This window comes from Amblyomma americanum, chromosome 2, assembly GCF_052857255.1.
Source record: "Amblyomma americanum isolate KBUSLIRL-KWMA chromosome 2, ASM5285725v1, whole genome shotgun sequence".
In the NCBI taxonomy this organism is placed as follows: Eukaryota; Metazoa; Arthropoda; class Arachnida; order Ixodida; family Ixodidae; genus Amblyomma; species Amblyomma americanum.
Window position 1 is genome coordinate 7712000 of NC_135498.1, and position 26424 is coordinate 7738423.

The window sequence follows — 26424 nt, forward strand, 5'->3', positions numbered from 1 at the left end:
CTCAAACGAAGCGTATACTTCGATGTATATTATTTTAAGCAGTCAAGTACCTCATGTTTTCGCCACTATATAATGTACACTTGAATATTGAGAACATGTCTGCTGCAGCATTACAGTAAAATTGAATACTCAAACAAAAACAGACCGAGCCGAGCACCCCCCCCCCCCCCCTCCTGGCAATTCTATACGTGTCATTCATCTATATGTACTCGCCCCTGGCCGACCTACAACCGACAATCGTACCATAACTGTGACGCAACCGTTCGCCATACAGCGTTAATTCCGTGTGGTCTCATACGATTTCTCGATGCATGTAGTTTGCGTGGGCTAGTGAAGTTGCAAGCTAGCTTGCAACAGGGATTCCAACCGACGGCATGTGCAACTTCAATTTTAAGCCTTCCCAGACTGTTGTATCAAAATTTGATGCAACCGTTCGCCGTACAGCGTTCCGGGTGGTGTCATATGCACCCAGGGACAGTAGTAATCATTCACATTCCCACAGTAAGCAGTCTTAAGTGTATCTGCCAAAATGTTTTTACACAATATCTGCGCTAGCTACACAGCAGGGTAGCCGGGAAACGTCTTTCTTGTGCTTGTCTACAATTTTACATGGAATAAAATGTTATCAGGGGGAATTATTTTCGCTGACGAGTTTGTTAAAGCATATACAGAGTGCTCCGCCGTTAAACGCGAGCCGTAGAATGCTCCTCTCAGCTAAACTGGCGAATTGTTCGAACTCAAATTTCGCACAGAAATGACATCTGATGGACAGAATTCCTTTATGCTACATTTGTTTGGGGTTCTTGCCTGAATCAATAAAAAAAAACTCGGATATTCGCATCGTCTGCGGCAACGGCAAAACAAGACGAGCCGTTATCTCAGCGATTGCACCGGTGACGCCATCTTGTTTGTCGGCCATGGAGCTTCGGCAAAGGAGGGGGGTGGGGGTGGGGGGTGGGGGGAGGGTTGCGGGAGGCTTGAGTCTCTTTTTCAACTGCTTTATCAATGATCAGAAAAACTTAGTTTGGCAAAAAAACTCCACTAAACGTCAAGTCTTTCCTGAAGAAGCATGTGCAAGAAGAAGCGACTCTCCGAGCACCATGCATGAATGAACGTTACATATTCCCATATTAGCAGAAAAAAGCAACATTTCCATGAGCAGTGATACTTCATTGATACTTCAAAAATGTCACTGTACATAGTAATCTTCACTGACCAAAAGAGTTGCTTCCTACGTAAAATCACCCTGCACTCCTCCGCAGGTCCTTCTGTCACTTTCTCACGCTCGCCAATACTATCACATACGCAAAGACTTGTAGCTCAACAACATGAATTTAGATAATCACGATCCTCGAAGTCGTTCTCTTGTAATTATACTTCTGCGTCTACTTCTGCACCTTCTGTTCGCAGTGCGTGGCTGTCAAACCAGTGCTCGCATTATGATACATGAGAAGTTCTTTGCAAGTTACTTTAGCGCATAGACACTTTAAAGATTTCAAATGGAACACTATGTTCGCATTTTAAACGCAGCCACTTAAAATTCGTGAGCACCCCTTACTGAAGCTGCGATACCTCAAAGAAAGTGTATTTTGTGTAGGAGAGTTTAATTATAGAGCCTATTGGCTGTCATGAATATTTGCTCACCACATTCTTGCGCTTGCATGGGACTACCGAGATCTAACTCTCGAGGTTTCCGCATACATTGTAGTTCATTTGCGCTATCATGGACTTTAGGTGGTCTGCAGACTAGACTCAAGCTGATGTTCACTGACAGTCGACAGAGTTGGTTCATTCTGGTGTGCCCGGAGCATCGGCTTAAAATGCAAGTGTTCAACAGTTTTCATGGCTACAAAATGAAAAAATAATAAGAAAACGTGCTTCATAAATCCAGAGGGCATTTCACAATGTCTGCCACCGTCCCAGTGTGGTCATGCTTGATTTTAAATATCAAGGCGAAAGCCTTTATTGGCTCATACTCGCGGTGTCCGTCCATGCGGCCATCCGTGACACTCTTCAACTCGATAAGAAAAAAATCGTTTTTCCACAATGGGATTTGAACCACCATCCTGCCGTTCCGCAGCTGAGCGTGCTAACGACTACGCTACTTCCTTCCAACGCATATGCAGTTCTCCTTGTCTAGGACGCTGGAGAGTGTTTGCAGAAAGGCGTCGAATCAGATGGATGCCTCCCAAATGCCCTGCAGTGTCTCCAGCATTTAAGATCCACAAACAATTGGTTACTTAATTAATCTCTTACCCTCACACCAGTGACACAAGCATCAACACCGCGCTAAAGGCTTTCGCCTCACCGCACTTTAGGTGAACAAAGTGCCCCTGAATTTTTTTTTTCTCTGACTTTTCTCTCTCACAGACTGTGTGCTTCTGCAGACAGTCTACACGGTCGATGGACCCCCTCCACCAGACTGCCAGTGGGTATACTTGAAAGAATGCCATGAACCAATTTTTATCGTTTACCACCCCAACTGCAAGAAGTTCATCAGGCGTAGCCGCAGGGCTGGTGGCTAACAATACCAAAGTTCTGTTCTGTTTAGTACGTTTCGGACATAATAAAAGCTCTAACATCCTCGTGACCCGTCCATGAAAAATGTGTCCAATAAATATATTGGACGACGAAATCGCAGGTTCAGCAGTCATCGAATGATATTTCTGCCTTACAAAGCTTTTGCTCGGCTACCTTTAGGACATGTGTTGCTCTAAAGATGTACTAGCGCAACACATATCGTTTCACTTCCTTCAGGAGCTCTCGAAACAGCGGAAGTCACGGCGAGCATGGTTCAGTGTGGCGGCCAAAAAAAAATGCAAGAAGATTTGGGTGCAATATAGCTGGTGGAAAAACACTTCTAAGCCCTTATCAGCACTCATAACAGAGCAGCCAACACACAAGCTCACGTTTGAGCGAACAGGGAACTAATTTTACTCTGTGGTTCTGAAACTTCATCATGTCTTCAACACAGGACATCTCCGCGCACACAGCCAAGAGTTCAAAGTGAACCAAGTGATATCTAAATCATGTTTCGGAACCCAAGCAATGATATCCTAAGCATTTAAAAAAAGCCGATGACTCGGTTTACACTGAGGTTCTCAGAGGGGGGATGTATGTACGTGTGTTAATTGATATTAAATATTTATTCCTGCCATAGTGTGCGGGCGAGGTTACAGTATGGGGAAATAAGTATGAAACATACACAATTTCGCTTTCCTTTAACGCTCAGTAAACAGAGACACTTCAATGTTGCAATACTGAGACTTTTTCTATCCATCTATAGCAATGCCTAGAGAAAGATGCTTGAAATAGCAGAGAGGCGATGCCAGTCGAAACAAGGTAATCACGTATGGCGAGTAATAACCACCCACACGCTACTGTGCGCATGGACGACAGTATTTGGACAGAAAGGCCGCGAAACAAGGGTGGCAAAAAAGAAATGCTTGGAAGCCATCCATGCATCGAAGTTCAGAGGCGGTAGTAGAATTAACTACTTCGGCCTTCCAGGTTTTGATGCGAGAATATTTCGTACAGTTGGCCAATGAATGAATAAACATTAATTGACAGATGTGATTGTTGGAGCTGTTGCGCGAGGAAGGGGAAGGGGCGGGGGTGGGGGGGCTTTTTCTAGGGCTCAAGCGGCTTGTGCTGAACTCTTGGCGACGGCGAGCACTGCCTTCCAGTCTTCCAGGGAGGCGCTCGTGAGGTTCACTTCCCACAGCTCCAAGGTCGCATCAGGAGGGTTAAAGTGGTTGGGTTTTTGTGACATGTCTAAGTGATATGGGTGAAAGTAGGGGTGTCGCCACGCCCAGGACATACATCTACGTATAGTGTTGGACGAAGGCGATAGAGGGGACGGGAGATTAGGGTATGAGAGGGTCTGTACTCACCGGAGAAGGTAGTAGTCCTCTGGGGAAACGAGTTTGTGAGAGGGGGAGGGCTGGTTGGGACGCCGGCTTTCTAGGCGTGTTGCTTAGGGGTAGAACACAGGGTGAGGAAGCCCCGCTCTGTGAGTATAACCGCGAACTATATTATCATCTCTAATGTTTTTAGCCAGGCCCTCCTGGCCAAGGCCCAAGGTAATGCATGGCTTTGTAGGAGAGTATGCCTCAGGAAGCGGAGAGCTTGCCTTGGGACGCGACCGCTTGTGCAAACTCGGCAGGCGGCCTGTGAGTCGGTGAAGATATACGAGCTGAATAGGCGTCACTCAATTCAATAGTGAGGACGATAGCGATCGCTTCGGCGGCGGTAGGAGAGGTAGGGACAATTTTATCGTATTAATAGTAACGAGAACTGAAAAAACGCTTAGTATCGTTTCAGGCCAATCTCACAAAATAAGAAACTCCACTTCTTGACTAGCACTTATGCTTCCAAGCTTCAGTTTCTCGTGACCTTTAATCAATTAACTCAAGTTTCTCGTTGTCTTTAAATGGCAATACTCTCTTCCATGCCATGAAAAACATCTGTCAGCTTGTAATGTAAATACCAAAAGCTTTAAATATCATTCCTGTTCGCATCATAGCGGCAAGCGCGAAATTATCCTCACTGCACAAATCTTAAGGCATAAAAATGTGCATTATTTTTCTCCTTAAATTTTCAGGGAATCACCTAATTAAGACTAGATTAGAAATAGAGTAGATTAGTAATGCATCCATATGGCTGAGATAAATGCTAATGAGTAATTACTCCTTTATTATTATTTTTTATTGTGCGGTCTTCGCATATAAAGAGATATTCCCTCAGTATACGCGTCAGCTTTCTTTTAATGAGAACCGCAAAATGTTAGCCTTGATATTGTGTATCTTCGCGCTGGCTGCAGGCAGCTATGTTTCAGCTATTCATTATGAAGACAACCCGCGGAATTTCCACAGGCAACGCATCAGCGAGGTCAGTAAAATCGTCGCCTCAATGGTGTTCTTTTTTATTGATCTTGCAAACCTACTGCGGTTCATCATATATGGTACCGCCAATGTTGCCTCCAGGAGTCTGGCCAGCACAGTTCGGTTTTCCCTAGAATATTTTTACAGAATGAGACAAATTAAAGACCTACCCCTTCAATAAATGCTAAAATGTTCTAAACCACCTAGCTGAATTTGACGAGTCGCGCTCGTCACAAGCCGAGAGTCATTTTTGGCCTATTACGTGTCGAGCTCACGCGTTTTACGGCGCTCTGTGCCCGGTTTAAAGCGAGTAGGGCTCGTCCAGCGCCGTTTTTTAGTTGTGCCGACAGATTGCGGTAGCGCTTCTGAAGAAGCCCGTTTCTTTTTTCTTTTTTTTTTTTGCCTGAACTTCGAAACTTTTCACTGCGCACAAAAACTTGGCGAGACACGAGAGCAATGCCCCATATTTCAGGAAGACAAATTATGAATATTCTAATGAGAAGAGGCTGATGGAGCGGCCCTTACCATAAATGGGCTACGGAAAGAGAGCAAGAACCGCAACGCCGCTGTGCGGAATGCAGCTGAACAAGGACAATAATCGGAAGCTAGTCCACAAGAAAATGGGCAATTAGTGCATGCGGTGTCAAAAAAGCGTTCTGTACGGTTTCTAGCTTTGAGTGCTGCAACACTTGTGACGAACCAGATGCAGCAGGATTTGAATGTTTATTTTCACGGTACATACAGGAAGAAGCCCTTTCATTCTATTTTGTTGTTACTTGAAAATGCATGTGTTGTTACTTGACAATACAAGTGTCCTGCATGGGGTGGCGGTGGCAGGTGCTGTCACCGGTGGGACTTGTACGATCGCGCGACCAGTTATTAATTTAACCACCACCTACCACATTGTACAACGACGCCATGTTTTATGGGCACAATCGTGTGTTAACACTCACACAGGCGGATTTTCGCTCAATGGGACAAGTAGGGCAAGTAAGGATAAGCGCATGTCCAGTTTCTTAGGTATTTAGTCCTCGTCTTTGTTGTAGTGTAGTAACGGCTTATTCAGTCATGGGCCAATACTAACTAGCCCAACTTCCTGCTCTATTCTTCTAATTGTCCGTACCGCACATCAGACACTATTATATGTCAGCACCCTAGTTCTTCGGATTCTCCCATTACTTGATCTTTGTAAAAGCAAGTTGCTTTCAAAAAGCACAACTGTCAACATCGTCTCCCTCTATTAAACCAGATGACCGCCATTGACGGCATGCTTTTTGTGAGGAGCCGAAACTTTCCATCCAATCTGATTCTTAATTGCTACGCCATAAAAAAGGAGCGGCAATTATCAAGCAGTACTTTTCAATATATGGTGTACACGGCGCCGCAACCACCGCAGGGGGTATAGTAAGTATGAAACCTAAAATTTTACGATATCTTTGACGAACAGTATATAAGTACATCTGATTGCCTGTATTGACTGATTCGAGGCAAACTCAGAGACGTTATTGTTACCACAATGTTTAGAGTTCCCTTTCCTCACTACAATAAAAAGTTTGTTGAGTATTGCTTAAAGTATAAAAAACAGACAAAATTAGTAGTGAGGTTGTGTAGCTGAAGAAGCTGCAGACAAACTGCAGTCATAGAAAAAGCACTAAAATAGCGACTGCACGCGAAGACTGTTTGATAAAGGTCTGAAATGACAAACAATCGTGAAACTTTCCGGCTTAGGGAGGGCTGGTCCGGCACAAGGTGCAATTAATCACGTAAGACTCACCCGAACTCAGCTGATTACCGGTAGGGGGCAGTGCGTGTCACCCTTGAAGTACAGTGCACGGGTGGTGTGCTCAGGAAGCAGCCGAAGTCGCCGACGTCTGACGACGGCAGCAGACGCTGCTGAACGTGTGCGCGCGTACACAAGATAAGTCTTCCCGCTTCACCACCCGCGGAAGCCAAAGCCTGTTCGCCTCGCTCCCTCAACTGAGCCGCTGCTGCCGCTCACTTATATCTGCAGCAATCACGGAGTGGCAGCAAGTGCTTTGCCGGGAAGCGAAAAAGCGCGAGCCGAGCGCACGACTGGCGCAAAAATAATCGCTGCCTAAATGCGGGTCGCTTCACGAGGGCTTCGGTTAATGTGCGCTCCTGCCGTGTGTTCTTTCTTTATTGTTCGATTCGATCGCTAGACTAAACGCGCGCCCCCGGCCAGATGACTTAGCGCCTGATAAGCGGCGAATTCTCGCCGTAGAACGCACGACGGGGACCACCGGTTTGGCAGCAAAATGTTGCTGTCTGAGATGGCACAGAGACTGGCGAGAGCGCCAAGTCTCTGTTGCGCCAAGCAGATAATGTAAGAAGAAGCGTTAGCTCCCGCAGGTGTCAAAGCTTGAAGGATTTCCCGAGTTTGCCCACGCACGCGTGTTCACAAGCATGATGTCTCCAAAGAAGCAGCCGCCGTTAGTCTAAACGTCAACGGCTGGCTCCGGAGTGAACGGCTCGCTCTTTATGCACAAGGGTGACGCGCCCGGTAGTCGCGTGCGCTGAATATATCAGATTTCATTCTGCACAATAAAGAAAGCAGTGAACACGCATAAAAATATCTCCACTGAATATAGGTCAAGAGACTCCAGCAGATAGCTCTTTGAACGTTCATAACTGTTTACCGTACATGACGGAAGCCAGCAGTCACCGGAACCAAGGAACAAGGAGGATTTTTTTTTATTTGTGATTTTCATCAATGGAAGATTGATGGGGTAACTATTTTTAAAATAATTGATTAGAACGCAGGTGAAAAAGCAACCCCATGCAGCCAGTGGGATCCGAGCCCACGACCTCCGAAAATCACCACCTATGCTCCTTGGTTTCGGTGACTGTTGGCTTCCGTCGTATTTGTCATAACGAGACCTTATTTTCCCTTCTCCTGCCAGTTTATATATGCCGGTTAGTGGAAAACATTTCGATGACATGCGCGCTTAATTTTATAATTTCTCTGCAGCAACATACATGGCACAGTTGTGACTACAGAGACCACTAGTCGACACACGGCGGCGAACGCAATTAGGTTTCAGACTGCGCAAGGTGAGAGAGCTTTTTACCCTGCAGATTCGGTCCAGTGCAATACTCTGGTCGCTCTGGAAGAACGAGAAGAATCGGAACTTGAGAAGAAAGCAGAGGCCACTCCTCCCAGTGCCGCTCACAACGGCATAACAAGAATTCAAGATATATGGGCCACGCGAGTCATTTTGTAGTAAAGCGCTTAGCTTCAACAATGTAAGCCTAGGCACGTGTTGATAACTGATTAGATATGCCTGCCAGAGCTCTTTAATAACGCAAAGAGTGTTCAAGTTGCAAGTTTCGAGATTGTTGATAAAGGCACAGTCACTTGGCAACAAGATCAGTGAAAGAAACGCATTAACGAAAATGCACATATATAACAGTCAGAGAGCTAAATTAACAGATAAAAGAAAAAAAGACGTTGTTTAAAAACGAGGGTGACATATGGGAACAGCTTTTATTTGCGGCTTCCAGATGCTGCCGCCATGTGTAAGCAGCCGGAAAGTGGCTACAGGAACAAGTAGTCACTTTTTGAAGCAGAGTTTCGCAGCTGGTATGATCTAAGAGCTCCGATGCCTGCAGGCTTTCGCGGTGCTTCATGCACCACAAAATGGCGCATACTGTGACGTCGGTGCAATCTCTTCATGGCACCTCCCGATCCCGGCAACCCCATGAGCTGAAGTCGCAACACAGTGACGGACTTTTTTCAAAAAGGCCACCCGCCCTCCGCAGTGTGCCGGCGCCTCGAATGCCGGCGCGGCAAGCTTGCTGAGTTTAATACTGCGAAAGCAGGCCTACTGTACCCAACCCCCTCTCCCTGAGAATCGGATGTCTGTTTAAGAGAAACCTGCAGCCCAAGCAAGGAGCATTCATCCTCCAGAAGCACCAACCACCAGCCACCTCCCGACCCCATCACCAACTTCCTAGGGGCTGCCCATTCGCCCACCGTCGTTCTCGACTCACCTCAGCCCCCCTTCAAAGAAGTAAGAACATCTAGAAAGCATCTAGGATTAAATCATCTAGAAAAGAGAAAAATCGTGCTTAGTTTGAAACAACATATAACTTCAAAAAAAAAAAAACGAATGCTTTCCGTTTACACTAAAGAAATACAGGAAGCCACGGCATAGAAGCAATTATGACCAGTAAATTGTAAAATACCTAATACCTTGTGGTTTAAATCAAAGTAGAGTAGTTAACGATGCTATTCATACTTTCTCTATTACAATGTTTAATAAAGATTTAATTAAATGCTTCGTAAAGCAATGTTAATCTGTTCGACATGTCTTGATGCATACCTCTGTTTATTATTCTGACCTCTACCTGATAACGCCTTCGGTCCCTTCTTTGTGATAGATATATTGCTCTAATTCATGAATTATGTGTTCTTGCTTATAGTGTTTGTTATTAGGCTGCAATTTATTTTCTTCTTTGGAATTAATTTTGTATGTTTTGAGTGCATGCTATTTTGTTTTTCTAACAAAAAGGTATTACTGTTTCCTAATTGAGTTCAAGATTTAGTTATCTAGTCAGATACCCCGTAACTTTAGTCCCTGACCTTTTAGTTTTCTGTACATGAAAACTAAGAATAAATACAATGGGAACAAAATGAAATGAGAAGTAATCATTGAAGGTAAATCCAACTGCTTTCGCAGAATTGTCGCGCCAGATGTGTGACCATCTCGTACTTTACGTGCATACTTGTGACGAAATTGTGGTAGTCGCATGATAACTGTGTGTCCTTTTCTGAGAGCTGTGACGCGAAGGGAAAACGGTAGCGAGCGCCAGCGTCGTCGCATTGCATCAGACGATCCTGTCATGCGCTGACGCCTCGGCGGCCAACGACTACGTGGTATTCAAGCTCATATTTCATGCTGTTTATCATGAATTACACACGATGCATGTGACAAAGCCGACTCATCCACACTTGTGCGATGTGTGTTTGTGCTTTCTGTTCTGCGAAGTGGAAAAAAGCTGCTGCGTTGCTGCTAATGAGGAAACTCCAGTCAGCGCCAGCGCTCCCGCATTGCCTCAGCTGATTAAGCCCCAACAGCAGACTCAGGGACCCGAGACCAGTATGCATACCAAGGTGCCTTGTAACCAGATATGACGCTGACCGAACACCCGCTCAAAACAAAATAGAAACATACGCCTCAGACTTGAGCAATTAAACCAAAGCCAAAAGGAAGACAGGGTTTTTGTGTGCGTGCTTCAGCACTAACATCATTCATTTCTTTAAAGCACACAATTTTTCCACGGTACGTCCGAGCCTCTGTTACCGCAACAAGTAAGAATAAAAGTAATTTTTCGTCTCTGGCTAGTGAGAGGAACGCCGCTTGCATGTCCTTTTGCCTTGACATTGACGGTAAGAGCTTGTGGGAGCACGCACGGCAAGAAAGAAACATATTCGGTATCACCCCCCATTTGTGATGCAGAAAGGTGAACATCTACAAAACGTGCCGATAATATCACATTACAGTTTTTTTTTTCAGCTGATGTTCTCATTATGAATAACAGATTATCTTGTTTATTGGAAATTAGCTAAATATATTCAGACAGACGAGGAAAAACGCCCTTGTTGGCTTTTCGCCAGGAGCCGATCGTTTAGCTGTTCCACATAGGGCTTCCACTGTACTTCTTGCGTCGCCGTTACAAACCACTTATGCTCATAAAAGCGTTTTATAACTTCTGCATCTGCCTATTGGTTAATACAGCCTATTGGTTTCCTATTTGTGTCTATTGGTTTCCTCCGTGCAGTCGGAGAGCCGGAAAGGTATAGTGAAAAGAATGTGGAGACGGGGCTTCACCTGCGCACGCAAGTTGTAACTGCTTTGTTGTGGGCGTTAGGCACTTTTCCGGCCGGAGACGCTTGTGGCTACGTCAATTAAACACCAAATTGAATCTCGTTTTGCTTTCTTGGCGGACATGTTAGGTGTTCAGCCGAGTCTCTTCAAGCTGATGTACATCGACGAACAACGAAGCTGCCTCATTCTGGTTCGGATGCGCATTCCTGGCGTACGAGGCGAGTATTTTGCCCACAAATTCTCAAGCTGACATAGAACTAAATAACATAGCATGGGCTTATTTCCAATGAAAAAGAAAAGCGGCAAAGCTAAATTTTACAGGCTGAATTCTCAAATAACTCAGTAGCTATGTGGCTGTGATGAACCATTGAGCTGGTCTGCATGAGCCTGACAGTAGCGCGTCGAGTGATGGAAATTAATAGCACTATTAACTTCTTGAGTATAGGGTATGTACTGCTGTAAACCCTTATATGTATTTTGCCCTTCGCAATACTGCCTTGTAACGACCTCCTGGGCCCCGTCAAGCTGCTTAATTAGCTTTTAGCCCAGGAGGCCGCCCAGTTTTTCTGGAAGATAAAGTATGAATGAATAAATTAATCTTACCTGGTGCTTATGCTCACGTAGCTAGTGTGGGTTCTGGTCGCACCAGTAGTAGACGTTGTGCAAGCTGACATTCTAATCCCTTTAAAATCGTCATACCGGAGCACCCTACGGAGAAATTCCAGCTCTTCGTCGCACTGAACCCGACACCAGTTGCAAAAACCGCATCTGTTTCTGAAAGCCATTTGTTCTCCGCTCCTGGTGAAAACACACAAGATATGGGCGGTATTTGTGTCTTGAAAGTGACCTCCAAACTGAAGCCGGGCTCGCTCTATATACGTCGGCAGTTTCCTCAGTATCCCTGACGCTTGCTTCATATATACGTGATGAAGACGACCGCTAGGACTGCCTGGTCGCTTCCTTTTCTGAGCATGGTCTGATCGAGTGGTCCTAAACTGAATATATATCGATAAAATGTGGACGAGTCCGCACACGACGGCCAGGAAGGTGGTCGCGCACCTCCAAAACAAGCACCTCAAAGGCAAACGTCAACGCTTATTGGGAAACTGCCGCTACAAGCCACAACTACCTGATAGCCTACAGCATGCACTGCCGCGCAAGCTGCCCTTGCTTCTCTGATGCACTTCGTAACACGCAGCGATTATACGCGCACTGTATAGGTAGAACTGACTGAATGAACGCACGACGACGCCCCACATCTAGGTCGTCTGGTATGTGACGTCAGAAGTGGCACAGATAAAGAAAAAGAAAGACAACTGCAGGCTGCGCTTATCAGGGCTCTCAGATAATACGGCCGCGCAGTTGACGACTAGCCCTCTTCTTCAGCAAATGACGAAGCAAAACGTAGCGCCGCCCGGCCGTGGTCTAAAGTGAGCGTCGAGGCTCCCTAGTCGGGACATTACCACAGACGTCTCGAATTCGCCGCAGCCATTGCAGCACGTCACCAGCGGACGTTCCGTATGCACTAGAATTCCGGCGCTCCTCATGCGATGAGTTTCGGTTTGGAGCGGAAAAAAAAAACGAGATTTTCTCGCGCTGCAGGATTTTAGAAAATGATTTTTTCTCCGCTTTAAAAACAGATATGGAATCGTCTTCTCCGTGGATACAAAACTTGTCATTGGCTAGAAAAGCATTCTGCCTTTCTAATCAATTATCTTTAAGCGATAAAATATTCACTAATAATCTTCATTGATCAACACCACAAATTAAAAAGAAAGAAAAATCCCCTGTGCTTTTTCGTTTCCGCGGCTGTTGGCTTTTCACATATACATAACATTTAATGAGTTGCCCGATGAGGTTTTCTACTTACACACTCGCCAATGTCACTGTTGTAATTGTCACAGTCACAGAGTTTGTTGCAGCTGCCAGACAGCGCCCTACAAGCCCAATTCTAGTGCCGTGCCCGCGTGTTGTATTATATACCTAAACTGAATAAAGCATTATTATTAATCTCCTCTAGTTCACCACTGCTCCTCTCAATTGAAGAACTCTGTTCGTGTGGCCTATCATCTGTATAGAACAGGTAGACAAAATGTCTGTAATCTTTCCCGTAACGTTCATTCGAGAACACACACACAAAAAAAAGTTGTGTATTATTTGCTAGGGAGGGGCTTTACTTTCATGCATGTTAGGATAATTCAGAAGGGAGTAAGTACTAGCGTCTGCCGGAGCGCGTCCATGCGGCTCTATAGTAAAGATATGTAGCTTCCTTAAAAACTTCACAGCCTAAGGAAAATTCAATCAGACCAGGGCATATTTTTGTCCAACTGGAAAGTTTGAAAAAGCAGCATACTTTTCCTTTATAACCGCATGGCGTCGCTCAGTAGCGTAATAATAATAATAATAATAATAATAATAATAATAATAATAATAATAATAATAATAATAATAATAATAATAATAATAATTGGTTTTTGGGGAAAGGGAATGGCGCAGTATCTGTCTCATATATATATATATATATATATATATATATATATATATATATATATATATATATATATATATATATATATATATATATGAGACAGATACTGCGCCATTATATATCGTTGGACACCTGAACCGCGCCGTAAGGGAAGGGATAAAGGAGGGAGTGAAAGAAGGAAGGGAGAAAGAGGCGCCGTAGTGGAGGGCTCCGGAATAATTTGGACCACCTGGGGATCTTTAACGTGCACTGACATCGCACAGCACACGGGCGCCTTAGCGTTTTTCCTCGTAAGAGGTAATTACACTTTTAATGAAATGTACTTCCCCTTAGGAGCTTCCTCTAGAACGCATTCAGGTAACTTGCACAAACGTCTTAGTGATCGCTCTGAATATTCTTGGTTTTGATGAATGCCAGTACTACTGAGACGCTAAATCAGGACTAAGCCTAAAAAGTAAAAAGAACGCCAACATGAGAACAATCTCAAGAACGCAGAAAAAAACATTCTGCACCTCGTTCTGCTGCAAGCGGGTCTCAACCCTTGCTCTGAGAGTTGGCCATAAAGATATAATGCCTTCACACTGAGAAGAATATTGCTTGTATGTTGCAAGACTGTAAGATAAAGCATTCATAGGCTGTAAGGTAAAAGCATATTGGGGACAAAACTTTTCGCAGCTTTTATCTTCCTGTATGAATGTTAACCGAAGCCAGTCGAGCATATATTTATTAATTTATCATACTTAGCATATTAATTATTAGTTTTATTATTTTTACCCTTCATGCAACTTTTCCTTTCTCGCAGAGTGCCTACTTCTCCAAACAATCTACACGATAGATGGTCTTGTTCCGCAGGGCTGTCAAAATGTCTACTTGCAGCAATGTCGTGGAAATATATTCGTCCTTTACAACCGCTCCTGCAGAGGCCTATTGAGGCGTGTTCGGCGGCCCGGCTTCTAAGACACGAATATGCTTCTGCCTGAGATGTCGCAAACGCAATAAAAATTTGTACGGCAAGAAACGAACGCTCGTCTTCTCAGTTTACTGTACTTTGTACGCATGCGACCGGCCTACGTTACTGCTCTGCTGTGCTGCAAAAGGTGAAACAAGGAAAAGTAGGTAAACATCCCACGCTCGATGTTTCGATGACAACGTGAGTCTAAGCGATTCTCGCTGAAGCCTGTAAAAGGGTACTATAGGCACAATGCTTTCGCGCGTCAACGTTTTCACCTCGAAAGGTCTCCACAAGAGCAGTAATTATGAAAATAAACTCATTAAGCTGAACTGCAGCTTAACAAGTTAACAAAAAGCAATTTTACCATAAATTTCGGTTTGGATGAGAGCCGGCGCGAGGCTTCTGCGTCACACCCGTAGTTCAGTGTGGTGTCGGCGATCTCGCGAGTTCAGAAATATCTGAGGAGAAAAGTTCGCCTATTCGCGCTTCATCCACACGCCTGCAAGCAGCCTGTCAGGTTCGACATGAACGTACTAATGAAGGAATGCATTTTTGGTCCCAATCTCTCAATTTCTTGCGTAATGAAAAGTTTTAAAGAACAGACGCGCATTATAAAAAAGGCATATAACATCGATGACCAAAGTCAATTAAAAACAACCAGCGTTTCGTGTTTAATATGGAACCCTTGTCGCAATGAATGTATTCCGAGCAGAGTATTCAGAACATACCCTTCATAATTTGTCGCAGTGATATGACATAGATGTGTTTAAGATTTTGTTGAGTGCAGCTGGTTGTGCGTAAGTGTAGCGCGTATTAAGCGTCACGTTTTATTACGAATGAGGGTGCAGCTGCCGTCAAAATATGTATTAGGACCATGGAACTGAGTCTCAGATAAAACGAACAACTGTGGCCGCACCATTCGGTTATAACGAGCATGGAGGTGCCGTTAACTCGCCCCCGCTGTAAAGAAAAACGCGTGCTTCCATTCAGCAGGGACACTGAAGAGCGTCTTTCAGCTCCTGCATGTCATCCCCTCCAAGTAAAGCGTCTACCTTCCATAGATCAATAAATGCGGTGGCATTGAAATTGCTGCAAACAGCCCAAGGCAAGCGCGCCCCGAGAGGCTAAAAAGTCAGTCGTGCGAGCCTGTGTGCCGGCTGGACAAAGCGTCTGAACAGGAAGCAGACGCCTGATGAGCACGACACAAAGGCAGCGTTGAATGCGAAATTACTGCACGCAGCCGGTGATCCACCAATGACGGCGATTTGAGACATTTCAATACCAGTTGAGGTAGGCCCGTCCTGGCCCACCCGGTCACGTGGCTTGCGTCGCCTGCGCAAATGAAACCTCGCCTTCTGTGCTGCCGCAGCGTGCCAACAGCGTACAGACAGCAGACGCGCATGCGAGGCGGTAATTTCGTCCCTACATCCTCACAACTTTGTAGTGGAACGAGGACTAGGATCCCGACCTAGCGTGACCATTTGACGTGAACGCTTCAGTCGCCCTTGTACGCAGCAGGTGTCATGCCAGCAGTACACGACCGCGGTGAACTAAAGCGACTTGTTAGACTCTGTCTTGAAGAAACCAACTTGGTTCAGCGGTGCTTTTTAAATAAATAAACGGCACCTTTGTCCGAGCGCGTTTTTTCTTTTTTTGGCGACAATAAGGTAAGTCCACTTACTACGAACCTCGGATACAACGAACGCAATCTGTGTGACCGTCAGATTTGTTATAAGTGAGCTCGACTGTATAGAAGCCAACAGTCAACGGAACCAAGTAGCACGGGGGAATGTTTTCTCTTTTATTTTTATTTTTTTGCTAGCGCGCATAGTTCGCATTTGGCCTAACTACGCAAACCGACCATCATTTTTTTTTTTTTCAATTCCTTGTTTGCTGTCCTTAGTGCTTCAACTGTGACATTTAGGAAGCTGAGACTTGCATTGATGCTGAGGAAATCGCGCTAAGCTGTACAGAAAGACGCAAACACAGAAGGTCGAAGCGAGTGCTTTTCTTTTTTTTAAGCCCGAAGTACTTGAAATAATTATCAACAAGGCGAGAGTGGGGGGCTAGTTGGTGTTTCATACTGAGGAAATCGCGCTCAGTACGAAACACGAACTAGCCCCCGCTTTTCATTGATCTCATAGATTTTCTTCTTGAGTTCATCGACCATCATAGACGGTTCTGCATCGAATTTAGATACTACACTGTTCATAATCTTCCCAACAACGTGGTCCAGTTAATCTTTGAAAACATTTTCAGGTTCTTGTAGTCGTTTCATAAGGTCAGCATTGTCTGCATTGGAAGGCAGCAGCGGCAACAGAGACGGCAAAAAATTTAAAAATGCTAAGAAACATTCCTCCACAAACCAGGGTTTAAACCGCAGAAGAACACTGCTTAAAAAAAAAAAGTTCTTGCTTTGCCGGTGGTGGACACCTTTAATGGGTGCGACTGGCTTTTTGTGCCTTGTGCCAAAAGGCTTGCACGAGAGGTCGCTTCATGCGTTTGGGCTCAGTAATAACGACTGAGTTCGCGGTTGCTAGGTACTCAGCGTGACTTCAAATCAAAATTCAGAGAAAAACGTCGAGACTCGCATCCGGACAAGAGATTGCTGTTATTTATGCGAAAATTGAATACCGCAATCGTAGGTAAACAAGCGTTCAAAATGGGGAGCCAATTATTCCCCAACGATGCACGCATATGTGAAAATAGTCTTCAATCACAGGTGCATTAAATCGTTTTCCCACCGACAGCGACGCATTTCTTGATCTGCGCATTCGCGTTTTTCGGCTGCGTTTTTTTTTTTTTTCAAAACCCGCCTTGCAGAGTTCCTACGACAGCCCTAGCTGGTCCCTTTCATGAATTACTCTTCTCCTGCAGTAATCCCGAAGTGTAAAGCAAGACAGCTGCTGGAGAATATTTGGGGAACAAAACGTGACCTTGCAGTGCAGCGCGATGCCTGCGATGGACCTTTGTCGGCAGCCTACTAAAGAACCCTCGGAGAATTCAACGATATAAGTAGACATCAACCTTTGGGCAGAGTTTAGTTTCTAAGTCTCGCACTGTATTTCTCGCTACAGTGATGCTCAGGGCTCCACGCGTGCCTTTTTTGCTAACTCGGCCAGCACTGGGATATCTTGCATGCTTTGGCACGTCACCCGAACCCTATTCTCAGATGCTTAGCGTCATAGAGGCTTTAACGCTCGACCAGTTTTGATGTACTGTCCGTGCGCAGCGGAGGAACTCTACGCAGTCGGCAAGCAAATTCCGATATCGATAAAGTTTGTGAGCGCATCTTCGCACCATCTAAAATGCGAGTTTCTAATCGGCGTTCATTATAACGTCGATGACTGTGGTGTACTGCCTAAAGACACACTCAATTTTCATTTCCAGCAGAGGATAGTGTTCATGGCTTCATTCCGAAATGTCGATAAGCGTGTTAGGACATTCGCAGTCAATTTTGCCAAGAGCCGACCTTATTTTCGGCTAATTTTGACTAAGTCCCACGGAAGAATTCTACACGAGTTTTTCGAGGGCCTTTGTCAGGTAGCCAGCGTCAGCGCTGAGGACGTGATTAAATGCCCCTGCTGACCGCTACCGGGACTGCGTGAATTAAGCGCACGGCCATTCTTCCCTTTTGGCTGTTTGCGGAGGACGACAGAACAGAGGGAATGTTTTCGAGAAGTCAAAACTACAGCGCAAAAGTGTCATTTGATGGTGGCACTCTCAGAGACTTACACAGGAAGTCAGAAGTTTTGGCTCTGATTGATGCCCCCAAAACTCTTAACTCAATAAACATTACTGAAGGTTGAAAGTGGAGAGATTTTCTGGCTAAGCGCGCAGACATGGTGCTTGTTCTAACCGGCTCTAGCCTTCTTTCTAGCAGGGGCATTTTCGTGGAAGTGCTGTATCCTCCAGCACCTTTCTGTTTCTTCAGCAGCCGCAGAGTAAATCGCAAGCTGACGTTTATCGATTCCTGGATGTCCCTTCTGTGGCTGATCTTGTGTCTAGTCGCTGCTGGCTTCTTCATTGTACTCCGCTTAATGGCGCTTTCACCATGGCTCGCGGTATCCTTTCAGCAAACCTCGCCTTCAGCTTTTCTTGGTAGCCACGTTCCTCGGTAGGATCCGAGTCCCACTGTTCCCGGCGCAGACGCGTCAGCCTACCGCAGCGTCGTTATTTTCTCATGGTGCGCTGCAATGATGGCTCTGGGCAACTATGTTCAGTCTACTACCACCGCCACTCGCACTGTGCCGACACTAGTGAGCGACGTCAGTAGTTTTGACCAACTGAAACCTCGGATTGAAAAAGGTGCACTTCGCCCGTGTTATGGTTCGAGTTGCTTGGAATTCTGTGCACACCATGATTACGATATCATCGGCGACCTTCGAATTGCTCAGGGACGCTCTGAACTGCACCAATAAGTACGCCGAGTTGGAAAGGAACCCGTCTGTGTACTACAGAAGAACGCGTGAAGGAACGCATGTCGCGTTTTCAGCGTGCACCGAAGACGAATTATCCGCCGCTGCTCAGTGGAATCTGGTTCCATGCGAGCACATGTTCACGATGGTTCAAATAGCCTTGATTTCAGTTTTGTTTTTGTTTTTGTTTTTAATGCGAGGAGGCGACGTGAAAAATGAAGATATCCGGACGTGGTCCACTCGTCGCCGATCATGATGTCCACTTCGCCGTGCGATTCTGAAAGGCGAAAGGCTACACAACGTTGGGCTACACTGAGCACTTTTGTCGGTTCTTATAGACCGCCATCTTTTTTTTTTTTTTAGAGCAGTGTGGTGAGTTAGACAACCACGTGGAATGACCGGATTTCAGTTTCGATTGCGAGACTTCGTCTCAGAGGCCCGTGACATCAGCGCGTGGTCGCGCGTGTTTCGTTTTGCCGCTCGCGCTGTATTTTATGTTGTGCGCTTGATTTTTAAATCATGAGAGTGGTTTTACTTGGTGGTTTATGGTCTTCGCAACATACTGCAAGTTAATGTACAAAATGCGCCAGCAGGTTTTTGATTATGATGATGTCAACGAAGGTCACGGCCCCTTTTAGAACTTTCTCGGTGTTCTTTTTATTTTCTATTGCTACCAGCTATAAAAAAATAGAAAAAAGTATGAACTGCAAGCTCTGCTGTAAAAACAAGAACAGAACTCACAACAAGCGTAATGTGCACCACATCGCACATCTATCTCCTCTTCAAGTCCTCACGCGTGCTTCCCCTAGTGACACAGCAGTCATTCTGCCGAACTTGAAAGGCCACGGGAAGGCCACGCAGCTGAAAATCACAACAATGGTAGCTAAATATATATGTGCAACGTTTTGTATATTTAAATTTTGTAATCAATTTCTGACTCATTGCGGCGGCTTATTTTTGTTTTGCTTGTATTCTTTTTTGTGTTATCGCATATTTAACCAATAAATTTTCGAGAAGTTTTGCACTCACAACTCGCGTTTTTTTTTTTAGTTTGGAAGTGCAATCGGCTACAGTTTGTTGTATTACAATGCGAAGTGAATTAGCACTTCTTGAAGAAATCATTTTTATTTTTGAACACTCGAAATCGGTCATTTATTCGCGGTAAGAAACGAGTTAACCGCTGTACCATTAGGTGATCGCCGAGGTCTAAGAATGTGACATATTTTCGACTTGGGTAATCTCTGATTTGGAACATATTTAGAATTGATTGGGTAGTGAAAGACAGTCGAGTCGGAAAGAAGAACGCAATAAAAAATTTTAATGCGATGTTTATTGCCACAGGACTTAAAGGGTATGAAATGAGGAGTGATGAGGATGCTTAAATAAAGGAAAAAAGGTTGGCTGATATAATAAAATCAAGAAGCGAACGATGATATGGCCCCTGTGTCCAAGCGATATATGAATCCGGATTGTTCGGTGAGAGACCCACTGCCGCCAGATGCCGAATTCTCGTCGCCTTCAGCGCCGGGAAAACCCACAGCAGGTGGTGAATATCCGCCTCACTATCTCTGATCTTGCAGACTGGACACCCGGGGCGGGGATATAAATCTCGGAATTGCGGCCACTTGCGCGTCACGGCTGGAGTTAGGGCAACCCCGACCCGTATCCTCCGAAGCGCAACCTCCTCTGCACGGGTAAGACCACGGGGAGGGTTACCGCACACGGAGGGATTAGAGCACGTGTGCGGCGCCGGAGGTGTTCCTGTCTTGATAAAAGGAGGGTGGTGTCATCTAGAGTGATGACTCGAGGCAAACACGAGGTTGGGGTGAACGCAATCCAATTGATCGCCCCTAAACGTTCATATCTCCACATCCGAATACGAGCGATTGCCACTGCCAAATTTTTCCAACTTCTTCTTAATATAGACACATTGAAGTTCGTGTTGCTTGCTTTGACGTTATAAAATAAAATTTATTCGTTAAAAAAAAAATACGCCCAACGTGGGGCTCGAACCCACGACCCTGAGATTAAGAGTCTCATGCTCTACCGACTGAGCTAGCCGGGCGGTCGACTGCAGGGGGCGTAAAACCACTATAAGAGGTATGCTTAGTGTCTTCTGTACAAAATGTTTTTTTGTAAAATGCTCATGTTATAGTGACATAATATTCTAGTTTGCTGTAACGATACTATTTTATGATTCTTTCGTTTTTGTACTCACGCGACGCAGTCAGACAACATGAACGAGTCATTATAAATAGACATATGATAGCAACTGCGTCGTGCATGCTTCCCGCTGTTCTCTTATGGTCCATAGCTAAAAGCATGGATAAACGCTATTGCTCAGTTTCAATTTCATACAGATTTCATACAGAGTCCGATGCGCAGAGGTGGATCGAGCTTTGTATTTCTGCCATTGCTGCTGCTGCTGCTGCTGCTGTAAAAGGCGTCCGTCGCAGCCTATCATTCTTCGTCGCAGCTTGTCAAGCACTCCATATTCTCAAGAATTTATCCAGCACAAATAAAGGTAGCGCTACCTTTCCTACTAAACCCAAAACAATTATTATTATCATAAGACGCTGTTGGGGCAGATGGCGCTACTACAGCGCTACCACGATTTGGACTACATAACTAACGAAACAAGAGCGAAACCAGTGAAATCTACGGATCTGCATTTGTTTAAGGAAAACAAACAACAAGAGTACCGCAACCATATGCAATGGTAAATATAACAGACCACTAAAAATGATGTCCCTGTGTTGGCTCAAAATAGTCTCTCTCATGCAAATTGCTGATATTTACGGTATGCGCAAATATGGATAATACCGTTCCTTTTTTTGTATTGTGTACAAAGGCTGGCCGCGGATGAATATGGTAAATTTAATTTTAAGATAACGAGCGATGTAAAGGCTGGAAGATTAAGTAGCGATTGAAATACTAGATAGCCATAAAATGAATGAAAATTAGACCTTGCATATAACGCACTTCCTAAATGCTTGAAGCTTGGAGGCTTGAAGAAACATCTGGCTCCTCTTGCCGAAGTATGTGTGACATCGTAAAAGCAGAGAAAAAAAAGAAAGTAAGAATCAACTGAATATTTCGATGTGTGTATGAAATACGGAAAAACTGCATAGGAAAAGGTAGACGAAAAGTACACTATCGAGAAATATGACGGAAAACACATTTTTTTTTCCCGTAAAGTACACCATTCATCAAGTCTGGCAGCAGCAGCAGCAGTTTCTAGATCAGTAAAAAGAAAGCGAACATTAAATTCAAATTCAGACCGAGGGCGCTAGCCAACACCCTGTCTGAAAAACAAGCACTTCTATCGTCCACCGATTGTTCCGTTGGTCCATTGGTTGGTCACATGAGCGAAAAAAAAAAGAAAGAAACCTCAAAGCAACGCTTGGGAGGCATGCCTAAGTAGGCTTATCTCCTTGTTTGCGAGACTGCGGCGGATTTCGAACAGTAACGAAACTAATTCTTAATCCCGTTCACAAAAGGTAAGAAAATTCACAATCTTTGCAATACGATGCCGTTATGCTCTAGACGCTGCAGGCTCCAGAGTGCCATTTTTTCTCCAGCGGCCAGCGGCTGCCGAAATGAGGCGATGGCAATGCGCTTCCTGAAATCAAGTCGGCATTCTCCCTGTGGGTTCGGTTCTGCTCATACGCACAAATTCTCAATTCGCGACGCCATCTGCCTTCGGCAAAATATTTGTTCGAATTTATTTGGTTTAGCGATGGTTTACCTTGCTATAAGAAGGCGGAAGTCAGGCAATGTTCCGTTTTTTTTGCGACTCAACTTCGTTCTACGCGATGAAACGGAACGATTCCAAACTGTGCAGCCACACTCGGCCTCGAAAAAAGCATGAGTATTGTTGATTACTCTTTGCTTTGCAAAGACTTGGAAGGGTGTTTTCGCGACTGATCATTTGGCCGATTGGTGCAACCATCGCCTGTTTAACGTATGTGCGAGTCCGTATGTGGAGGTTGAAAAATTCATCGACACCACGGTATTGGTAGCATTGACGATTACTTGCAGGGCGGTCAAATTGAGATCGAGGAGAGCATCTGGCGGCTTGCAGAAGCTTTTGCGGCCCTTGCGGTCTGCGTTGCTGTAACTGATACTTGATGAATCCTGTGGCTGAGTTGTGCATTTAGACAGTCTGTTCCCCGCTGCAGGCCTAGCTAATTCTGAGTGGCCAGTCAAGCGCGGCTTCTGACGCTGTGTGCCTCGAAAAAGTGATGTGCACCGTAAAACCGGGTTCGAACCCGACCGCGGCGGCCGCGTTTCGATGAAGGCAAAAGGCATCCGTGTGCTGTGCGATGTCAGTGCATGTTAAAGATCACCAGGTGGTCGAAATCATTCCGGAGATGACTTCGACCTCCACACTACGGCACCTATTTCTCTCTTTCATCTTTCACTCCCACCTTCCTCCCTTCCCTTACGGCGCGGTTCCAATGACCACCGACATATATTAGACAATTACTGCCCCATTTCCTTTCCCCAAAACCAATTTTCATTTTTCCATAAAGCTGCATTGACGGTATAAAGAACTTAACTTACTAGTACCTGTGGGTTGCCATGCCCGCACAGGGGCAAGAACAGCAAGACGGTCGCCGACTTGCACATGAAATTCTAACTGCCACTGTGCTATAGTTGAGCCGAGCGTGAGTTTTACTTGCCGGGCGTTCATATCCATGCCTTGGTCACAAGTCAAAGTTCCTGTCATTTTCCATACTCCAGTGCTCGCCAAACTAATGTGCAGCTCAGGAGCAATTACAGTGTTTTTTATCATAGGTATTCAACTATTGTAATCGAGCATTTGACGTAATATCGCCTGGTCAGGGTGAAGCATATTGCATAATGCAAAAATCGCATATAACAGTCACTGACCAGTCAGAAAATAACAGTTAGTGTTTTGGGTTTCATATGGAACCCTTGTTCACAATCTGCTTACAATGTTTACAATATGGTTAAAAAGGGTTCAGGCTGTGTCATGCTGTTTGTTTCACTCTGTTCACTCTGCATTTACGCAGCATTTCGTGGCACCAATCACACAACTCTTTCCCACTCACATGCAGCTCACCATGGAAAAGGAAGAGGAGCAGATCGACTGCGAGGCAGTCGTCTACCAGTGCGGTGCCTGCGACGAACAGTTTTCCTCCCTGCAGGAGATAGAGCAGCATCACAGCGCCGAAGGAGGCAACATGTGTCCTTTCATGGTTGCAGCTGCCATTCAGCCCCATCTCGACGGCAGCAAATCGGAAGTAGTGGTTGTCTCTGAAGATGTAGCACTCCCTGAGAGTGTGGTTGTGTCAGGAGACATCATCATTCCCGACGACGTGGCACTTTCTGAAGATGTTGATGACCCAGAGCCCATGGTCGTTGAAGCGATGCCAGTGCTGGGCCATGGACATGTTTGCACCATATGTGGGTCAAGCTTCAGCTCAAAGTTCCTTTTGGAAGCACACGTGCAGTCACACCGTAACAACGAGCAAAAGGTCTATGTCTGCGAGTTGTGCAAACAAAAGTTCTGTGACTCGAGTGAGTATGTCACGCACCTAGTATCAAGCCATGCTAAGAAGGACCACTGCTGTACCATTTGCAACAAGTGGTACACATCACGCAGCAACCTAAGGACCCATATGATGATTCATGCTGGACGTAAGCCTCACCAGTGTGACATCTGTGGCCGTCAGTTCACCGTGTCCAGTAACCTGAAGGCTCACCGACGGATCCACACGGGCGAGCGCAAGTACGTCTGCCAAGTATGCAACAAGGGCTTCATTACATCCACCCACCTCAAGACACACATGGCTGTACATACTGGTGAAAAACCGTACCAGTGCGAAATCTGCTTTCGTGAGTTTGCTGTCAACAGCAACATGCGTGCACACATGCTGACACACACTGGAGAGAAGCGGCATGAGTGCCAGATCTGCGGCAAGCAGTTTGCCACTTCCAGCCATGTCAAGACTCACCTTTTGTCCCACACAGGCCAACGAGACCACAAGTGCACGACATGTGGCAAGTCCTTTACAGTAGCGTCCAACCTGAAGGCCCACATGAAGATCCATCTCGGTCAGAGGGACCACGCCTGCGATCTTTGCAACAAGCGCTTCTACACGAACAGTGATCTCAGGTCGCACAAAATGGTCCACACTGGAGAGAGGCCATACCAGTGTGACGTGTGCCTTGAGCGCTTCACCAAGATGTCCAACCTAAACTCACACCGGACGACACATACGGGCGAGCGACCCCACCAGTGCAGCATATGTCTGAAGCGGTTCCGCAAGGCCATCAACCTGCGGACACACCTGCAGACGCACCAGTCGGATCGTGCACACCCCTGTTCGCTCTGTGATGAGGCATTCCCAAACATCACGCGTCTCAAGGCACACACAAAGAAATGCCACCAGGAAGTCTTCAGCTGCGAGCAGTGCAACCGCAGGTTCCAGTCACGAGCTGCACTAGATTCACACATGAAGATCCACTCTGATGCATACCCCTTTTCCTGCAACATGTGTGAGCGGTCATTCGCCAAGGAACAGCATTTGCTGAAGCACATGGAAGGACATGTGGAGAAAAAAAATGAATGCCCCACATGCAACCTGCGGTGCACATCCACAAACCAACTGGAAATACATATGCGGACACATACTGGTGAACGACCCTATGGCTGTGATGAATGTCCAAGGCGCTTCACAAAGCAAGTTAACCTCAAGCGTCATATGCAAGTCCACACAAAAATCAAGTTTGAGTGCCAGGTCTGTCTAAAAAACTACATCTCTGACAAGACTTTACAGTCACATTACCGAAACGCTCATCCAGATTGTGCGTATGCGAACTTAGCAGGTGCAACAAATGAAATTCATGTTGTGGTCAAACAGGAACCCGGGACACCTACATACTCTAACGGTGAAGATGTCTTGGAGGACGATGAAGAGGAAGAAGACAACGAAGAGTTCGAAGAGGAAAATGAATTCGAAGAACAGGAAGCAGAGAGTGAACTCTGTGAAGCTCAGCAGTTACAGAACAAGCTGGCAACAAATGGACATAGTTTGGTGGCACACAAAAGTTAGAGAGTGAGGGCTGTAATATTGAAGAGCAAGAAAACAACGAAAATTCAGATTAGGTCTTCCACATGATGCAAAGGTTTTGTTGGACTACAGTGCGGGAGAGTTTGGTGGATATCAGTCATCAATAAAATTTCGTTACTGTATCCGCTGACAGCTGATCTGTGTGTCAAGTTTGTTGATCAGTGCTTGTAAAATAAAAGAGACTATCTGCTGTTTTAATAGTAAAACGTGTTTCGTGGTGGGGGATCCTTTACGCACGACAGGTGTCAGTGCTTTATGTTGGCAGCCTGCACGCAGTAACAGGGGAGGGGCAGAGGGGAGAAGGAGGGCGAGCGTATTTAACTTATTTCATTTGCCGATTTTGCTCTGCGAACCACGAGGTCAGTAAACAAAAAGAATTGAAGCTGGCATTTCTGGCGGGGAATTCTACGACTCTACCAATAAAAGCTGAAACGCACGCACGGCGTCGCGCCGATCGCGACCACGGAAGCCACGGTCATTGGCTTTACCCGTGCTGTGGCTGCGTGCCGCTGCGTGTGAAAATCACGGTGGTGGTCTGCTGGGCTGGTCGACGGGCATGTGAGTGTCTCGACGGTACGGCGCACCCGTCACGCCCCTTGTTTTGCTCTGCTCGTTACAATCAAAAGCTCGCTGCACTCTTTTATAGCCATGAAGATTATGCCTGCCGCCAGCTTGGCTGTCTTGCGTAGCGAGTTTCGAAAAGTTCTAGAACTCAGACAGGCCGCTGACCC

The 26424-nt window shown here is 45.6% G+C and overlaps 2 protein-coding genes and 1 non-coding gene across 7 annotated transcripts in view; 2 read left to right on the forward strand and 1 right to left on the reverse strand.

The window, feature by feature from the left end:
* Positions 1 to 20582: 20582 nt before the first annotated feature.
* Positions 20583 to 20655, reverse strand: TRNAK-CUU (transfer RNA lysine (anticodon CUU)). Its single transcript has one exon. It is a non-coding gene; the product is annotated as a tRNA-Lys (tRNA).
* A 1289-nt stretch (positions 20656 to 21944) lies between these two features.
* On the forward strand, positions 21945 to 25823 carry LOC144120491 (uncharacterized). 4 transcript variants are annotated; one of them, XM_077652934.1, is made up of 2 exons: positions 21945 to 22090; positions 23675 to 25823. In XM_077652934.1, exon 2 carries the CDS (start codon positions 23681 to 23683, stop codon positions 25673 to 25675), a length of 1995 nt encoding a protein of 664 aa, XP_077509060.1. In that variant the 5' UTR covers positions 21945 to 22090; positions 23675 to 23680; the 3' UTR covers positions 25676 to 25823. The 4 variants fall into 4 exon arrangements, with proteins under 4 accessions (XP_077509060.1, XP_077509061.1, XP_077509063.1 ...); XM_077652935.1 differs by lacking the exon at positions 21945 to 22090 and adding an exon at positions 22108 to 22237; XM_077652937.1 differs by lacking the exon at positions 21945 to 22090 and adding an exon at positions 22250 to 22461.
* A 291-nt stretch (positions 25824 to 26114) lies between these two features.
* Positions 26115 to 26424, forward strand: part of LOC144120492 (peptidyl-prolyl cis-trans isomerase FKBP8-like) — a 29748-nt gene continuing 29438 nt past the window's right edge. The window contains exon 1 of one of the 2 annotated variants that reach the window (XM_077652938.1): positions 26115 to 26251. The gene's annotated coding sequence lies outside the window, so the exon portion shown is untranslated. Of the gene's footprint in view, positions 26267 to 26424 lie in introns of both variants that reach the window. The other variant, XM_077652939.1, reaches the window with a different exon arrangement.

Coding starts and splice junctions, on each gene's coding strand:
- LOC144120491 (XM_077652934.1), top strand. CDS start 23,681: ATGGAAAAGGAAGAGGAGCAGATCGACTGCGAGGCAGTCGTCTACCAG.